Source organism: Macaca mulatta, chromosome 14, assembly GCF_049350105.2.
Source record: "Macaca mulatta isolate MMU2019108-1 chromosome 14, T2T-MMU8v2.0, whole genome shotgun sequence".
NCBI classification, from domain to species: Eukaryota; Metazoa; Chordata; class Mammalia; order Primates; family Cercopithecidae; genus Macaca; species Macaca mulatta.
In genome coordinates this window covers 55018863-55037460 of record NC_133419.1, presented here as the reverse complement: position 1 = coordinate 55037460, position 18598 = coordinate 55018863, and the positions used below count along the sequence as shown (strand labels likewise).

The following is an 18598-nucleotide window of genomic DNA, read 5'->3' as shown; positions in this document are numbered from 1 at the left end:
TCTGTCCACTCTGGGGCTTGTCTGGGCAGATGGATGACTGTGCTGTTGCAGCGCTGACAGATGCTCTTATGGAAGTCTAGGTGATTAGATGCCAAGGAAGCTGCTGTTTGTTCTGGTGGCACAAGGAAGCAGGGTAGCATGAATTGTGGTCAAAGGTTCTGTGTGGCTGTGGATGCAGGTGTGTGGCTAGGCACCTGGGCTGGGTGTGGGCTGGTGGTTGGCCACAGCAGTGAGCATCCCCATCCCCAGTGGCCTTTACTGGCTGATAAATCATAAAAACCCCTTCTCTGAGTTGGTGGGAATCTGGGGGCATCAGTCCTTACAGAGATTTCTGTCTTGGTAACAAATATCCCTACAGTCCCAACCTGCCCATGATGCAAAACATCCTCCTCTTGTCGTGAAGCCTCAGAGTTGAGAGGTCCTTGGGCCATGTCCATTAGGTCGGGGGGCTGGTTCCTCTGCAACCCAAGGTGGGCAGGTCATGCCTTGGAGTTTGACTGTGTTATCAGTCCTCCAGGCAACAAATTCCTTCTTCAAGGAATGACAAGTGGCTGAGGATAGAAAAGAGGAAGGAAAGGAGGGGATGAAGGAGGGAGACCTCCACTGAGTGTCCACTGTGCTTGGAGCCAGGCCCTTTCCCAGGCGTAAACCAGTTTAACCCTTACTTCAGCCTTGGGTGTTACCACCTGATATTTACTTATGGGAAATGGAGGCTTGCGGTTAATTCCCTAAACACGTAAACTAGAAGTCAAAACACCTGTATGAGGTCCCAGAGCTGGCCTGCTATTGCCCCATCTCCTGACTCTCCACTGACTTTATAGAGTCTGTGGTGTGACTCAACAGTTCAGCAGGGTCTGCAGAAAGCCGGAACCTCCTCATTCTACCCTGCTCCATCCTGACCCTTCCAGCCAGGGTTGGCCCCTGCAGATGCTGGGGGCCTCCAAACTGGAGAGCTCGATGTGACTTCTGCTCAACTATGGTCTCTCCCCATCTCCAACTTGCAGGAAAACCTATTGTCACCGACGACTGAACTTTCTGGAATCCAAGTTCAGCCTTCATGAGATGTTAAACGAAATGTCTGAGTTCAAAGAGTTGAAGAGTAACCCCCACCGGGACTTCTATAACGTGAGAAAGGTGCGTTAGGGGCCAGTGTTCACAGCTGCCCCTCCCGGTCCCCCTCCCAGCCCGTGGGATGCCCTGAGCCAGTCTGAGGTTTGTCCCCTGTGAGAATGTCAGGGCTCCTGGCTAAGGGCCGCCTTTGTGGCCAGAGGGGTATGAAGCATACATGCAGAAGGAAGATGGGTGAGCTATGTTTGTGTCAGGCTGGGTCTCAGACAGCACTTGAATCACTCTAGGTGGAAACCTTTGTCCTCATTGTATATCTGTTGGGATGTGCCCTCTTCCTTGGAAAATAGGGCACAGCCTATTAATTGGTCATAAAAGTTGAGCACAGCCTACTTTTAAGGTAGGGGATGTATGAGAGTCATCAAGGAAAGACACAGCTGTAAAGATCTCTTTGGTCCCCTCCTTGTGTCCATGTGTTCTCATTGTTCAGCTCCCTTATGAGTGAGAACATGCGGTGTTTGGTTTCTCCGTTCCTGTGTTAGTTTGCTGAGGATGATGGCTTCCAGCTGGGCTTAATACCTAGGTGATGGGTTGATAGGTGCAACAAACTACCATGGCACACATTTACCTATGTAACAAACTGGCACGTTCTGCACATGTATCCTGGAACTTAAAGTAAAATAAATAAGTTAATAAAATAAAATTTAAATTCCCTGAAAAAAAAATCTCTCTGGAGTTGGGAGTTTGTGGTTTTGCATCCTTCAGGATCATGTGGATTTAAAGAAAAGTCTCCGATATGCTCAGATCTCTGCCTCTCTTCTCCCACCGAGGGGATGGCAGCCTTGCCTGGGGCTCCTGGCAGTCTTCGCCTGCAGGGGCTGCAGCTGCGGTAGGAGTGAAGGTTAAATGATCGTGGCTCCAGCCTTTCTATTCTCTTCTGCTGAAGCGCTGTGCAGTGAGGCACAGGGTCAGTGCTAGGCAAGGGGCGTTTGATGGTGAGCAAGAGTCACTTCCTGTCAACCAGGTGGTTTGAGGGAGAGGCCAGAACTAAGCTGGCTTAGAGTGAGTAGGAGCTTGCCAGGCAGAGGGTGTGGTAGGGGAATGGAAGTGGTGGCATTCCAGGTAGAGGCACGTGATGTGCAAATGTCAGGAGGGAGGGATGATATGAGAGAGTCAAAACAGTGCATTGACGTAACTGCAAGCAGTGCAGTGTGGCTGGAGCACAGTCATCGGGAGCAGGGAGCAGTGGGTTGTGGGGAGAGTAAGGCTGCAGATATGTGGGGAGGTCCTGGATCATGCGGGGGCTATGGGTTTCCCACAGAAGGCAGGGAGGTGGGCTGGGGTGTGTGGTGAGCTGGGAGAGAAGCTCCTTGGGGAAGAGTGGGGATCAGGCTTTGCTTGGAGGAGGGATGGCCAAAGCTGAATGGAGTCACAGTGGGGTTGTCATCTCCACAGGAGCTCTGTCCCAGCTGGGACCTCCTGGGGACTTCCTCTTTTTGGGGTCAGCTTTGATAAGGGAAGGTAGGCCAGGGGAGGATGTGGCTCCTCTGGGAAAGCCCAGCTCTAGGCTCCCTGACCTCCTGACTGGGAGCACTCAGCAATGCAGATGGAAGACCATATCTGGAGGCCCTAAGCCCACTTCTGTTACACGTCAGGGGGTCCAACACAGACTCCCACTTGGATGGGATCAAGAGCTTTAAGAAGTGTTTGGCTTCAGCTCATGTGCCCTGAGAGGCTTGCGGAAGTGTCTTGGCAATTTCCAGGCAGAAGTGAAAGGTGATTTAGACACCACTTACGTGGGCACCCTGGCATTTTTACCTTCAAGCACCATTTGTTCCTTCTCTGTGAGCCTTAGGTGTTCAGACAGGTGGATGTCTCTATCACTATGTGAATGCCTCTCAGCCCTGCCCAAAGAACTTCACATGCCTAGCACATGCCCAGGCCCATGTCCAAAGAAATGCCTCTCCCAGCCCGTTGCAGTCCTGTCCCGCGCATACGTGAATGCCCTGGGCTTACCTGCTTCCTGCTGCCTGGGGCCAAGGTGTCCTTACTGACTGTGCTGGCACTGACACTGTTTGCTTCTAAGGTGGGGCCCCCGTGGGTGTTCCTGGGTCTACCAACTGCTCTCTGGTCCCAACATGAGAACGAGTCCTGGCGTGGGGCTAGGGTAACAAATCAGAGCCTATCCCCAGGGTTCTCCTGCAGTCTTGGGGTTAATGTTTTCTCTGGACAGAGATGACCTTGATACCTATGACACAGTGGCCTGTTCTTAGGCACATTGTCAGTCCATAAACATGGGTGCAGGGCTGCTATGAGCCAGGCCTGTGCCTGCCCCTGGGTGCTGCCTACTTGATAGCACTCTCTTTTTTTGGTTTTTTTGAGATGAAGTTTTGCTCTTGTCGCTGGAGTGCAGTGGTGCAATCTCGGCTCACTGCAACCTCCGCCTCCTGGGTTCAAGCAATTCTCCTGCCTCAGCCTCCCAAGTAGCTGGGATTATAGGTGCCTGGCACCACGCCTGGCTAATTTTTGTATTTTTAGTAGAAATGGGGTTTTGCCATATTGCCCAGGCTGGTCCCGAACTCCTAGCCTCAGGTGATCTGCCTGCCTTGGCCTCCCAAAGTGCTGAGATTACAGGCATGAGCCACCACACTTGGCCTTGATAGCACTCTCATAGCCTCTACTATGGGGAGGAGAGCTGCTTTCTAAAATCCAGAATGGGCTGGATGGTGGCCTCCATCTGTCTAAAGTGCTGTTGGTGTCCCGGGGGCAGAACAGGGCTGTGGTCTGAGGCAGGAGCTGTGACGTGGCCATGGATCTGTGTGGGTGGTGTCTGTGGAGGGACCCGTCACATTGCAGCAGGTGAAGGGCTGAGATACCCCGAGGCCCAGCCAGCAGGACTGTGTGACCGAGACACTTGTTTTCTATGCAGAAGCAAGATAGAAGGGCTGAGTGTGTTTGCTGCTTGGGAATTGGGTAGAAATAGGTGAGGTCTACTGTGGTTTAAGTGTCATATTAAGAATAGCAAATAGGTTTTATCTTCTGTACTAAACCTGACCAATTAGGGGTAGTTACCAGAGGCCACTCCTAAAGCTTAGTGAAAAGAGTGCTGTCCTCGATTATCAATGCCTGCCATGGGTATGGAAATGGTCAGTGTTGGCTTAGGTCACAGGTTTGGAAACTCTGCTCTTTGTTTACATCTGAATCTTAGGTGAACATGGGGAATGCACTTAGATCCTCTGGTGAATTGAAAACACTGACCTCCAATGACTTTCAATTATTTTGTTCCTAAAATAATCACCCTTGAGATTCTGAAGTTTGGATGGGGTGCTTCCTGGATTGTCCAGTTGTTTTCCTCATTTATCTTGTGACTCACGGGGGTAAGGATAGGCTGACCCCCCTGTGGTGTGTCATTGGTAAGCTAGAGAACAGGATCAGAAAGCCCAGAATCCGCTGAGTCATGCTGAGTTCATTGCACCAAGCTGTGTCCAGCTGAGCTGAGCCAGGCTGACCTTCTCTTGTGCATCCCACGTGAGCCCAGCCTCATCTCTGAGGAGCCTGGATTTTGGGGATGTTTTAGTTTTCTGCTTTGTTTTGTTTCCCCAATGTCCAGTGGTCTGTCTTTCTGGTAAGAATGGCAAGATTAATGGCAGGAAGGACCCTGATGAGTGAGGGCTGTGGCTAATGACATGGGCTGGCTGGCATAATGCTCACAGAGGTCCAGTGGATCAAATATCTGGTTTGGCATGACTTGGAGATGCTCAGCCAGCCATGGACAGCATTCCCTGCCCTGAGGTCAGCCGCCTCCTCACCCCAGCCCAGGCTGAGCGCCCAGTCGGCCGCAACAGTAGCTCCAGAGTGTGGTCTAATGGCTGTCAGCAGCCTGGCCTGTGAGGCTGCTGTCATCCTCCCCGGGAGCTCCCGTAGGTCCCTTGGGCTCAGGGAGGGGGAGCCAGTTTGCCCACAGTGACTTCAGGCCATCCCTCAGCTTAGCTGGGGCTTCATTTCTCAGGGCTTATGGCTGTCCTGTGAGTGAAGCACAGTGAAAAGGGCGAGTGGGGATGAGGGATGGGGAGATGGGTAGGATCCAGGTAATATTAGCAGAGCCCTCATCCTAAGATTAATGAAGAGGGTTCAATAACAGAAACAAATTACATTTAAAAAATCCCTTCTAGCTTCTGTGTATGGAGAATGAATTGAACCAGAGCACAAGAAAAAGGAACAAGACCAGTTAGGAGGTCACTGTGAATTCAGGCCTGAGAACATGCAGGCTTGAACTCCTGTGGTGGCAGTGGGGTTGGAGAATATTGTATGGATTTGACATCCATTTGGAAGGCAGAATTGATGAGACTCACTGAGGGAAGGGAGTAGTAGGAAAGCCAAGGATGACTCCCAGTTTTTCAGCGTGACCAACTGGATTCAGGACACTCCATTTCCTAGGATTCCAGAATCTGGGAGATAATCATCAGGCTTGGGCTGGGGTCAGAGATGAAGAGTCCGCTTTTGGATATATTAAGTTTGAACTGCCTTTGGGTTATCCAGATAGAGGTGTCAAGTAGGCAGTAGTATGTACAGTTCTGGAGCTTTTGGCTGGTGACATAAATTTGGGAATTGGTATAAGTAAAATAATTAAATACACAGAAATGGAACAGATCACCTTTGGAGAGAGTTTATAGTGAGAGGACAAGAGAGCCCAGGACCAGGCCTCAAGAAATTCCATTATTAAGAGGTCTGGTAGTGAGGATGAGCTGGCTAAGGAGGCTGAAAAGGAGAGGACAGAGATGCAAGGGGTCAGTCTGGTATCATAGGACTTAGCACGATATAGAGGACATATTTCGAGATCTTGCTGGGCTCCTTCTGCAAAGGTGCCTTCTGCAAAAAACTGCCTTTTCCTGCAATGTGGGGAGAAGTCTAAGCTGACTGTTCATTTCTGCTTTTTAGGATTTGCTCTAAGATCTTTGGCCTTGGGCCCCATGGCTTGAGTCCATATGTTGGCTTAGGGTCACTAGAGCGGCTTCCAGTAGAGTGGCTTCTTCTTGGGACTTGGATGCCCTGGAGTTTGGGTGAGGTGTGACTAGTCAAGGAAGGGTATGTTTCGGGGGTTGGCCTCTAGTGTCTGTTCTCATTCATTCCCACTTGGAGGTTTGCTTTGGGAATGCTCTGAGGGTTCTGAGAGGGATCAATGGGAAGAGTGGGATTTGATGGGCCCTCAGAGTTATCACTGAAACCATGAGAACCTGTCACACCTCTTAATTTGTTCATTCATTCATCCATTGGTTCAACTTTGTACTAGGCTCTCGGGTAGGTGCTGAAGACTTAGAGGCATCAAACATGGCCTTTGTCCTTGAGGAGCTCCCAGTCTAGTGAAAGAGTAGACACCCAGACATGAGAGTGATCAGGAGGGTCTGCACAGCAATGGGATGCCTGTGCCAGGTTTTGAGGTTGGGCGAGCGAAAGAACATTCAGTTGTGTTTGGAGGAACAAGGTTGGCTCCCAAATGGAGGAGGTTGTGGGAAATTTCTAGGTGGATGAGATGGTGGAGAGAAAGTAGGGCATTCCAGACTGAAGAAACACATGGGCAAAGTGACACAGTGTGCTGTACCTCGGTGTCTTGTATGCCCATAAGTGGTTTGTCACGGCTGTAGCACAGAATGGGGCAGTGGCAAGGCGAGAGTTAAGGCTTGAAATAAGCCTTGAATCCCAGGCCAAGGCACTTGGACTGTATTGTGAGGCTGATGGGCCCACTGGTCGTTTGTTGACTGGGGAATGGCCTGATCCAATCTGCATTTTAAAAAGATTTCCTGGTGCTGTAAGGAGGTGGAATGGGCAGCAAGGCTGAAAGGGAGGGATGCCGGTTTCGAAGTCTGAGGAGAGATGCGGAGTGGGATCCAGGCATTGGTGGGGCCGCCCCGATGGCCCATGAGGTGCTGGGGTTCTGTGCACATTAAGGGTTGGATGTCTTAACTCTTGTTGCTAGGGGAGGTGGCCTGACTCAGGGCCTGGTGGGTGCTGTGTTCCAGGTGGACACGCACATCCATGCGGCTGCCTGCATGAACCAAAAACATCTGCTGCGCTTCATCAAGCACACGTACCAGACGGAGCCTGACAGGACTGTGGCGGAGAAGCGGGGCCAGAAGATCACCCTGCGGCAGGTGTTTGACAGCCTGCACATGGACCCCTACGACCTCACTGTGGACTCGCTGGATGTCCACGCGGTGAGTGAGCTTCCGCTCCAGTGCCGCCAGCAGACAGCAGACCTGGCTGGGGACTCAGCCCCCTGGAAAGCCACCGTGATTGTGCTTGCGGGGAGGCGCTATGGAAGCAACTCTTTCTCTTCTATCTGACTAAGAGATCATGTGGCCTCAGAGAATAACAGGTCTGGGGCAGCCATAGGACAGGGAAAGAGGGTGTGTGGCTTGGGGCCCGACAGGTCTAAGCACTAATCCCACTCCTGCCACTTAGGAGTTTTGTGCCCTTAGGCAACTCACAGAAGCTTTTATTTCCTTGCCTATAAAATGGTGACAGCCATGTGCCTTATTCACTTAAAAAAAAATATTGAAACACTAAATGATAGTGTAACTGCTATGGAAAACAGTATGGTAGTTCCTAAGAAAGTTATGTATAGAATTACCTATGCCTCAGCAATTCACTTCTAGGTATATACCCAAAAGAACTGAAAGCAGGAACTTGAAGAACAGATACTCACGTACCAATATTCATAGCAGTATTATTCATAGCAGCCAACAGATAGAAACAGCCCGTGTTCATCAACAGATGAATGGGTAAACAAAATGTGGTATATCCATACCATGGAATATCGTTCAGCCATAAGAAGGAGTAAAGTACTGATACATGCAACAACCATCAATGAACTTTTCAAAAGATTACACTAAATCGAAGCCAGACTCAAAAGGACAAATATCATGTGATTCCACTGATATAAGGTACCTAGAATAGGCAAATTCATAGAAATAGAAAGGAGAATAGAAGTTACCAGGGGCAGGCGAGAGGAAGGCATGGGGAGTTAGTTTAGTGGGTATAGACTTTGGGATGATAAAAAAAGTTCTGGAAATGGTTAGTGGTGATGGTTGCACACCAGTGTCAATGTACTTAAAGCCACTGGAACTGTACAGTTAAAAATGGTTGAAATGGTAAGTGTTGTGTTGTGCATGCTTTATTAGAACAAAAAAAACCTTTGTTAAACAGAACATTGAATGATATAATATGGAGAAAGTGCTTTACAAAATGTGAGCAGTGATAGGGAATGCTCTATTATTCAGTGGTCCAGCCTCTCTGCTCACTAAGCCAGCCGTGTCCCAAGCTGAGCTGTGGTGACTTGCAGATGGGGCCCCTGCTGTTCCTTCACAGGGGGCCTTGCCAAAGGATCCCAAGCTGACCGAGTAAGGATCCATGGTCCTGGTTCCCAGGAGTTTCTAAGGTTTCATGCAAGAATTGACATAGAAGATGTCTTTCGGTGTGGCCATACAGAAGGCCGTCTCGTAAAGGTCTAGAGAGGGGAATGTGCGTGGTGGCTGCAGAATGATGCGCCGATTGGTGTGGTCTCCTCCCGCAGGGCCGGCAGACATTCCACCGCTTCGACAAGTTCAACTCCAAATACAACCCTGTGGGGGCCAGTGAGCTGCGTGACCTGTATTTGAAAACTGAAAACTATCTGGGAGGAGAGTACTTTGCTCGGATGGTCAAGGTGAGTGAACCCTCAGTCTCTCTAAGGCCTCTCAGGTGCCTGCCAACATCTGCCTTCAGAGAGTGGGGGCCCTGTGTGCCCCTGGCTCCTTTCCCTCCCTTTGTTCACCATCAGCTCAGGGAAGGGTGAGGTGCCCAGGTGCCCAGTGCTGTGGCCTTCAGAGGGTGGGGGCCCTGTGTGCCCCTGGCCCCTTCCCCTCCCTCTGTCCACCATCAACTCAGGCAAGGGTGAGGTGCCCAGGTGCCCAGTGCTGTGGCCTGGCTGCCTGCTCCAGGCAGTGCTGCATGTGCCAACTGCAGGGAAGAGGAGGGAAGGGTATCCACCTTGGACGAGCTCACAGCACCTGGCCTGGCTTTCCTGTCTCTGCAGCATGAACCCGGCTGGGTGCAGATGAGCTCCGTGTGGAGACGCTTCTGCTGTGGCCTGGTTCTGCAGACCCAAGGCCTTCCTCCCCAGAGGGAGCTTCTGCTAAAGTGGAACAAGAGCTTACAGGAGCAGGCAGCCCTGGGGATTTAGATCAGTGCTTCCAGAGTGAGAACAAGGTGGCTGGGGGAGCCACAGGACCCTGCTGGTGATGGAGAGTGAGGGTCTCCTATGTAGCTGGGATGCACTGGGGCTGACCCAAGCTCTTCTTATGCCAGGAGGTTGCCCGGGAGCTGGAGGAGAGCAAGTACCAGTACTCAGAGCCACGGCTCTCCATCTACGGCCGCAGTCCTGAGGAGTGGCCCAACCTGGCCCGCTGGTTCATCCAGCACAAGGTCTACTCTCCCAACATGCGCTGGATCATCCAGGTGCCCCGGATCTAGTAAGTCAGGTGGCCCCGCTGTCTGCCCTGTGCCCTACGGAGGTGACAGTCTGTCCCTCGTGGGCTGCTGAATCTGCACTCCTGAGAGGTAGGGCCTGTTCTGGTGCCAGCTTAGGCTTGTCCTTTCCAGGGATTTTTCCATGGAAGGAGTGATAAGCAAAGATGTCTGCATGATACTAGAACTCTTTTTTTTTTTTTTTTGAAACAGAGTCTCACTCTGTCACCCAGGCTCTGAGTGTAGTGGTATGATCTTGGCTCACTGCAACCTCCACCTCCCTGGTTCAAGCAATTCTTTGCCTCAGCCTCCCAAGTAGCAGGGATTACAGACACCCGCCACCGCGTCTGGCTAATTTTTGTATTTTTAGTAGAGATGGGGTTTCACCATCTTGGCCAGGCTGGTCTTGAACTCCTGATCTCGTGATCCACCTGCTTCAGCTTCCCAAAATGCTGGGATTACAGGTGTGAGCCACCGCGTCCGGCCGACACTAGAACTCTTGATCTTTGAAAAATATAGCAGTGCAAAAGCCTTGGGGGAACAACCATCCTCACCTTCTTCTCATTGTGGGTTGAGGATGGATTGTCCTTCTGGTGAGACCCGGAGTATGGGGAGAGCTGGTAGTGGTCTACATTGCTGGCCCTCTCCCTGGATGTCACTCAGATGACTGCTGTCCTCTCCAGGTGGCTGGCCAGGGTGGAGCCCATGGCTCCAGGATGGACTGGGGTATGTGGTTTAGGGAAACAGAGCTGAGTAACAGAATGTTTGGGTCACTGGGAGTTTGAGGACTCATATCTCAGCCTATTGGTCAGCCAGAATGCCAACATCCCACTCCCAGTGGCCTCCGGCTTGAGAAAGTGCTCCGATGGGCGTGGGTAAGTGTGGAGCTTGCAAACCAAGGCAGAGTATTGCAGACATTGCTGGGAGAGGAGGAGAGAGGAGGGATCTGTGTTCAGGCCACATCTGACTTGACTCTGGGTGTTTGATGGGGACACAGGGTTCCTGAGGAAGTGACTGGGGCTGCTCTCTGACAGGGCAGCGGGCTGTTGGATCCACCTGATAAGCGAGTCTTTGCTGTCCCCCAGCGACATATTTAGGTCGAAGAAGCTGCTGCCAAACTTTGGGAAGATGCTGGAGAACATCTTCCTGCCCCTTTTCGAGGCTACGATCAACCCCCAAGATCATCGAGAGCTTCACCTCTTCCTTAAATATGTAAGTGTGGGTGGTGCCCCAGGCAGGGCTCATAGTGGCAGGAATGGATTCGCTGTGAGCTGGGTCAGGTTTGCTCCCGCCCTTCACCGAGGTATCTCGGGTCCTGCCACCTGTGATCCAGGCATGGAGTCACCAGCCCCAAGAAGCTGGATTTCTAAAAAGTCCCTTTCCCCTCAGGGGCAGCTCTGGGAGTCGTGGGTGGCGGGGTGGGGGGGGTCTTGGGGCAGGCCTTTCCAGAGAGGAAGGCAACAGTGGACAAAGACTGGGAACTCGGTTCCTGCCAGGTGGGGCTGGAAAGGCTGGATCTAGCCCCCGACAGCACCAAGCAGCAGCCTCAGGTTTTTTTTTTTTTTTTTTTTTTTTTAGAAATGCAAACACTTTAATTCACCTGCTTTACCAGCAACAAAGGTCCTCACACCATGTGTGATTAAGTACAAACCCCCAAAACGTATTTCCTTTCCAGATTCAGTTAGTTGTAGGAGAAGGAGAGGAGCAGTCTGGGAGAGACTTAACCAGGGAGGGAGGGAGAGGGGGAGGGAGCCAGTCCCTCCCTCTGATGCCTGGCATCCAGGGGGTGTCAGATGGTGATACAGGCCAGTGCCCGGTGATGGATGACTTTCTACAGGGAGAGGTGCAGGGGGGAGCCCGAGGGCTGGGGCACAGGGGGAAGGATTGAGTCTGTGTGCCCAGAAAGTGATTGGACAAGCTGAGGGACATCATCGAATTTATGTTTTAGACAAACATATTCTGGCTGTTGTGTGGAGATGGCCCAGAAGAGAAGGTAGCTGGAGGTGGGGGCAAGGGTGAGAGTCAGGGGCCTGCCTGGGGACAGGAGGGGAGCTTGACCCAGTGGAAACAGCTCACACTCGTGTGTGCTGCCTGGCCTGGTCAGACGCCACGATGTGATCTCACCTAAGCCTCACAATTACCCCATTACTATCACCATTTTGTTGTTAACAATAAGAAGAATTATTATGTGCTTGGTGTGTGTTGGACATGGTGTTAAGTGCTCTCCCTGGATTATCTCATTTAATCCTCGCCAAAGCCCTGTGAAGCTGCTAGCTCCAATTGACACACAAGGAAATTAAAACAGATCATAAAGCTAAAAGTGGCAGAGCTGGAATGCGTGTCCAGGCAGGCTGACTCCAGCGATGTGCCCCGAACCCCTATTCTATGTTGCCTCCCAAGTGAGAACAGTGAGGTGCACAGCAGCTTCCAGCTTGTGTCTCTGAGGTGTGGCAGTGCAGGGACTCTGCACAGAGTGTGGGGTTTGGTGAGAAGGGGTGGGTGTAGACCTGGCAGGACCTGGACAGAGACTGAAGGAGGCATTGGGGGGAGTCTAGGATGCCTCCCAGGTGCCTGGCTTTGCAGGAGCATGGATGACGCACTGTTCGAAGGTTGCTGCCAGCAGTGGAAGAAGAGCAGGTGTGGGGAGGAGGAGGAGGAGCAGGAGGAGGAGACAACGTATTTTGCGCCCAAGGCTGTGGGAGATGCAGTGGTGAGGCCCTGCTTCAGCTGGATAGAGCTCAGAAAAGAGGCTAAAGTTATCCCCATGTCAGGCCCCAGAAAGTTTGGGTGAAGTATGGGGCTAGTAAGCATAGAGCAGAGCTCACGGTCCTCCCTGGCCCCCCAAACCCGTCTAGGGCGTGCTTAGGGTCATAGCAGGGACCCTGTCATTTCCTTTGACACACAGGGCTCTGTGACACGGAAGATTCTGGCCAAGACCCTCATGCTGCCTTGCTCCTCTGGGCCCTTGCTGCCCCCAGTAGGAACAGGAGAAGCCGGCAGACCTGGCTGGGGCCTGGGGCCTGGGCTGGGAGCCCCCCAGTTTGGGCCAGTTGTGGATTAAGAGGGACAGTCTCTTTCTCCCTTCTGCTATTCAGAGGCCCCTTTGCAAGGCACTGCCGTGGCCTGGTAGCAAGCCTCCCCTCTGCGCTGACAGCCCGCACGCTCCATGAATGTGGTCTTGGTTGGGGATGACCTCTGGGATCAGCCAGAAGGCTCCAGTGACTCGGGAGGGGCCCCCAGGGGTCTCAGCTAAGGTAGAACTGCAGTGGAAGGGTGGGGGCTTCCTGAGGCTACTCAGACCCATCTCAGAGGGCAGCTCCCAGTGGGGATCAGAGAGCAGAGCTGCCTCCCAGGAGCCACGGCTTAGCCCAGCAAGGACCCTCTTGTCTGTCTGTGAGGCAGCTGGGTGGTTTCTCCTGGGTTCACCTGGACATGCGCTAGCGTATCCTCCAACTGCAGCCCCAAGGAGTGCAGACCCAGAGACCAGAACCAATTTTTTTTTTTCAGACGGAGTCTTGCTCTGTCACCCAGTCTGGAATGCAGTGGTGCAATCTCGGCTCACTGCAACCTCCACCTCCTGGGTTCAAGCAATTCTTCTGCCTCAGCCTCCTAGTAGCTGGGATTACAGATGTGTGCCACCATGCCTGGCTAATTTTTGTGTTTTTTTTTAGTAGAGACTGGGTTTCACCATGTTGGGCGGGCTGGCCTTGAACTCCTGACCTCGTGATCTGCCTGCCTCAGCCTCCCAAAGTGCTGGGATTACAGGTGTGAGCCACTGTGCCTGGCCGAACCTGGTTTCTTGAGCGACCTTCTTAGTTGCCTTGGCCCTGGTTTGCTCAACTGTAAAATGGGGCTGGCAGCCAAGCCCTCCCTCCCCGGTTGCTCTGAGTATGAATTAACTGATGTGAGTGAAGTGCTTCGAGCAGGGCCTGATGCGTGATGTGTACTAGGACCCTTCCCCCTCACAGCTTGTCGCTGCTGCTGATGGCAGTGACTGCTGCTCCCTGCAGGCTGACCTCGGCACAGCAGAGGGGCAGGTGGTGGGCATGGCTGGCTCACCCTTTACCTGGCTTGGCAGTTTCCCCCACTGTCAACCATCACCACACAGGGGCTTGGCACTCTCCTGTCTCACCTCCAGAGTACCTATGGATGCTCCGAAGGGGCAGAACTTGGTGTTGTACTCACTTTTCATCCCTGGGAGGAATGTGGCCTCAGCTAGGTTAAGGGGTCCCCAGCTGAGGTGTGAACCTGAGGGGCCCAGACCCCCAGGCCTCTGGCAGTTATGAGCCCCGGGAGGCTGAGCCGAGACTGAGTCCTTGGTGCTCAGGACCTCTCCTCCTGCCCAGGTGACGGGGTTCGACAGCGTGGATGATGAGTCCAAGCACAGCGACCACATGTTTTCTGACAAGAGCCCGAGCCCGGATGTCTGGACCAGCGAGCAGAACCCACCCTACAGCTACTACCTGTACTACATGTATGCCAACATCATGGTGCTCAACAACCTCCGCAGGTGCGTGAGGCCTGCCCTCGCACACGCTTGGGTTCATGTGTTAGCATGTGCACACATGCACACACTCATGCATGTGATCCTTGTGTCCATGTGCACCTGAACCAACACGCGTGTCCATGTGCCCACATACCTCAAAACACACAGCACTTTCCAGCTTGCTATATGAGGCGTGTCTCCACATGATCACACACATGCAAACATGCCCACCATAACACACATACCAGTACAGACATATGTCATGTACAGTATGCAATGTAGCCACAGTCCACACGTGTCTACACGTTTATATGTACACACACCAGTGCACACTCCGTGTGTACCTGTACATCCCTGAGATAACAGAAGCATAGGACATGCTATCACACACATGCATGTTCACTTACTGCCACACCAACAATATCCACATGTGCATATTTTCGTTCAGCAAATCACTGGCATGCGATAGGCACTACCCTGGGCACTGGACAAATAACAGGGAGAAAAACAGACTAAATCCATGCACGCCCTTACAGGCAGAGGTCTTACAGGCAGAGGCTCCCACCAATATGCACACAGACGAGGCACATTTGGCCAGGAGTTAGCTACCCAGGGCAGCAGGACACCAAGTCATTCCCTTCCCTACAAGTCTTGCATCCCACTTTCCCCTGCTGGGCCCTGGGGCCTCTCTAGCTCAGCCTAAACTGGTGCTAGTTGCTGGGTGTGGAGGTTTTGAATGGGGTCCTGACTGAAAGAAATGGCCTGGCAGGGTGGAGGCAGTCCTGGGCTGAGCTTTTGGAGATCGGGGCTCTGGTTCTGGCTTTGCCACTGACCTGTTCAGTGGCATGGAGCATAGACTTCACTCTCCGGGCCTTGGTTTGCTCATTTCCATAACACAGAGGTCAGACTCCATGGTTTCTCATGGCCTTCCCTGCCCTGGAGTTCTGCGAATGCGGGACACAAGGCCAGGAGAGGAAGACAGGAGAGTGGCTGGAGGGCACAGCAGGGTCCCTTTCTACCGCGAGGCCCACTCTCTGCCGGTAGAGGTGATGCTTCTTGCTTCTAAGGGGTCCTGGGGCCTGGGCCTCTGCATTTTAGGAGAGGTAGTTTCCAGGGTGCACTGGGTCAGCACAGCTGACCGTAGGTGGTCATTCCCCCTGGAGCTGACCCTGAGCTGAGGCTGCAGGCCCCAGGCAGAGCCAACTGGGGGGGCCTTCCTGATTCGGGGCCCCTTCTCTTACAGGGAGCGCGGCCTGAGCACGTTCCTCTTCCGGCCGCACTGTGGGGAGGCCGGCTCCATCACCCACCTGGTGTCTGCCTTCCTCACTGCTGACAACATTTCCCATGGGCTGCTCCTTAAGAAGGTAAACAGGCCACTCTCGGGAGTCTGCCCTGAGTGACTGCCCTGCCTTGGGCTTCTGGGAGGCTCGGCCAGTGAGGCCAGAAGGCTGGGCCCTCTTCTGGGCTGGGATGTCTGTCCTTATCTTGGTTTTATTTTTAATTATGAGAGTAATGTAATCAAACTCATTGCAATTTCGATTTTCCAGAAACTGGAGAAATGAAAAAAAGCCAGCCCTCATTGCTATTACTTTAATAGAAATAGCCATTATTAGCTTTTTAGTATATCTAATTTCCATCTTTTATCCACAGCATATTTTTAATGTGTTTATTATCATAATGAACACAGAATTTAGTTCCTGCCTTGTCCCTTATTGTTGTACGACAAGCATTTTTTTGACGCTGCAACATAATGTCTATCTCACAGAGTTACAGCTTTCCCCTCAAGAAGCCTTTCGCTAAGCCCTATGCTTTTCCTTCCAAAGGCTGTTGTAGGATGAAGGGTCTGCCACTTTATCTGTAATTGACTCAACCAGTCCACACTAGTTGGACACAGAGTCCATCCACCTTTTCACTGGTGTACCCTTGAGCTCTGTGCATGCAGTCTTCTCCATATTTTGGATCACTTTCCACTGGCACGATGTTTGATCAAAATGCTCCCTTTCCCTGATGCCGGTGAGGTGTAACCATGGGTCACGTGTTTGGGTAGGGTGGGTGCTACGGTAGAACACCACTCTGTCCTGGGCAGGTCCGCCCTTCCCATCCCTCCAGGGATCATCTCCCGGGAGCTGGAGTGTTTATAGTCTCAGCCTGGCTGTTTGCAGTCAAAGCAACAAAACAACTAAAGTGGGGCATCTTCTAGACTAGGTCCATGCCTAGAGGCAAGGAGCTGAAGGTATAGGCTGGAGTGGGCTGCCCTTCCTGCCCTGAGCCTTGCCTCCAGTTTGGAGCAAGAGTGAGCGCTTCCAAAAATAGGTAGAGGCACCAGGGAGGGCTGGCATGCAATGCAGGAACGAGATGAACAGTGGGGAAGAGGGAGAGTGGGTCTGAGTGTCCTTGCTTCCAGGAACTCGGGTTGAGGACTTGGGCAGACACTGTTCAGACCCCTGGTTTCCACTGGTGAATGCTTCTTCCCTCCCTTTCTCCCTTCCCTTTTCCCTTCTCCCCTCTCTGGCACTTGTCACATGAGTTTGGTGGTTCTTTTGCAGAGTCCGGTATTGCAGTATCTCTACTACCTTGCTCAGATCCCCATTGCTATGTCTCCTCTTAGCAATAACAGTTTGTTCCTCGAATATTCCAAGAACCCTCTGAGGGAATTCCTGCACAAGGGACTGCACGTTTCTCTTTCCACCGATGACCCTATGCAGTTCCACTACACAAAGGTGAGGACTTTGGGGTGAGGACAGTAGTGCCTCAGTAGGCACCAGTCCTAGCCTGTCTTCCCATTTTAGGGACCCGAACCCTTGGCTCAGTTCTGCTTTTGGGGTGGGGCTGGTGGCCCAGTGAAGGCAAAAAGGAAGCCACTGTTGGGGGAAAATTTTGCCTTCCAGGAGCCCTTTCTTTGGGGTTCTTGAACCCTCAAAGGCACAATTTAGTATCTTTGCCTTCCTCTATTTTTCCTTTCTTTGACATTTGTGAGCTCTGTGACCTTGGTAAAGTTATTAGACCTCTGGATCAAGTTTCTCTTCATCTGTAAAATGGAGATAAAATTGTCTCTATCTCTACCCTGTGAGGATTCATGAAGATAATGAATCAAAGGATTTAATATAGTGTTTGCATATATTCAAAATAGTTGCTACCTTTTAAGTCAATGCTATTATAATTTCTACACTTTGGGTCTCTGGGAAAAGAAAAGAGGAAGGTAAAAGTGGTGTCATGCATAGGTGCCAGCCGCAAGTGCACCCAGCATGTTTTGATAGTGTTGACAAGACCAGCCATTGCTTAACAAAAACAGAAGCACCAGAGTCTTTCAGGACAGAGGTTCTCCAACCTCTTGGTCTCTAGACCCCTTTATACTCTTAAGAATTGAAGCTTTCAAAGACCTGTTGTTTATGTGGGTTATATCTACTGATATTTACCATGTTAGAAATGAATAAGAAATTTAAAAATATTTATTATCTCATTTAAAAACCACATCAATAAACCAATGAAATGTTACATAATAACAATTTTTTTTTCCTGAAAAGTAAGTTTCCCCTGCCTTTGTGTTGCATTTTTAAGCCTCTTTAATGTCTTAATGGAAGTCAGCAGGACTCTCCTAGCCACTTTTGCATTCAATTTGTTTTTAATCAAAATATGTAAAAATAGAAATCTTGCCTCATGAAAATACATAATTGGAAAAGAGAAGACCTTTCAAAAAGTCTTAGGACCCTCAGGGATCCTTGACCTGTACTTCGAGAACCATTGCTGTAGGCTACAGCGGCAGTGGGGCGGGGAAGGGGTCACAGAGGGTTTGTGATGAATAGACACTTCACATCCCAGAAGGGAAGCAAAACCACAGCTCAAACCCAGATCCTTCTGGGATTACACCATTTTACCACTTATCCTATGATCACTTCTCTCTTTTTTTTTTTTTTGATGTTCTATCTCTGCTTTTAGTACTTTACTCTATGTATCTATCTATCTATCTATCTATCTATCTATCTATCTATCTATCTATCTATCTATCTATCTATGGCGAACTTGAGAAAATAGTGTGTTAGAAAGAAAAGCTAGAGGGCAAGTGCTAAAAGTGGTATGACTAGAGGCTTGTCACAGGACAGCAGAGACTGCCATCCCTGATGACTGGCACAGGGCTTCAACATGAGCTCTCAGTGCTGGTCAATGAACAAATGTGGAGGCGTGAGTTCAGATTTCTCTTTGACAACCCATGATTTCACAGAAGAAAAGATCTTAGGTGTTGAAGGTGTGATGTTTGATGATCCAGGTGTCATTCGGTGAGGAAAAGTTAAACCTGCAGTGTCTGATGTTGTTAGCTTCGGACATGTGTGAACGATTGACATGGAAATCCTCCTGTCTAATCCACATGCTTTGTTGGGGGGTCTAGGAAGCACTTATGGAAGAATATGCCATTGCAGCTCAAGTGTGGAAGCTGAGCACCTGCGACCTGTGTGAGATTGCCAGGAACAGCGTGCTGCAGAGCGGCCTCTCGCATCAGGTATGGAGTGTGACGGTGCTGCCTGTGTCCCTCCTGGGAAGGCTGCCTGC

At 51.2% G+C, this 18598-nt stretch overlaps 1 protein-coding gene across 18 annotated transcripts in view; it reads left to right on the top strand.

The window, feature by feature from the left end:
• AMPD3 (adenosine monophosphate deaminase 3) overlaps positions 1 to 18598 on the top strand; it is a 58234-nt gene that overhangs the window by 35526 nt on the left and 4110 nt on the right. For 13 of the 18 annotated variants that reach the window (XM_077963403.1, XM_077963413.1, XM_015114879.3 and 10 more), the window contains 9 exons: positions 1005 to 1134; positions 7083 to 7277; positions 8636 to 8767; positions 9409 to 9572; positions 10653 to 10779; positions 13914 to 14077; positions 15297 to 15417; positions 16600 to 16773; positions 18438 to 18548. In XM_077963403.1, coding sequence (XP_077819529.1) covers positions 1005 to 1134; positions 7083 to 7277; positions 8636 to 8767; positions 9409 to 9572; positions 10653 to 10779; positions 13914 to 14077; positions 15297 to 15417; positions 16600 to 16773; positions 18438 to 18548 — 1318 coding nt within the window. Of the gene's footprint in view, positions 1 to 1004; positions 1135 to 7082; positions 7278 to 8635; positions 8768 to 9408; positions 9573 to 10652; positions 10780 to 13913; positions 14078 to 15296; positions 15806 to 15854; positions 16774 to 18437; positions 18549 to 18598 lie in introns of all 18 variants that reach the window. The other 5 variants (XM_077963406.1, XM_077963405.1, XM_077963408.1 and 2 more) reach the window with 2 other exon arrangements.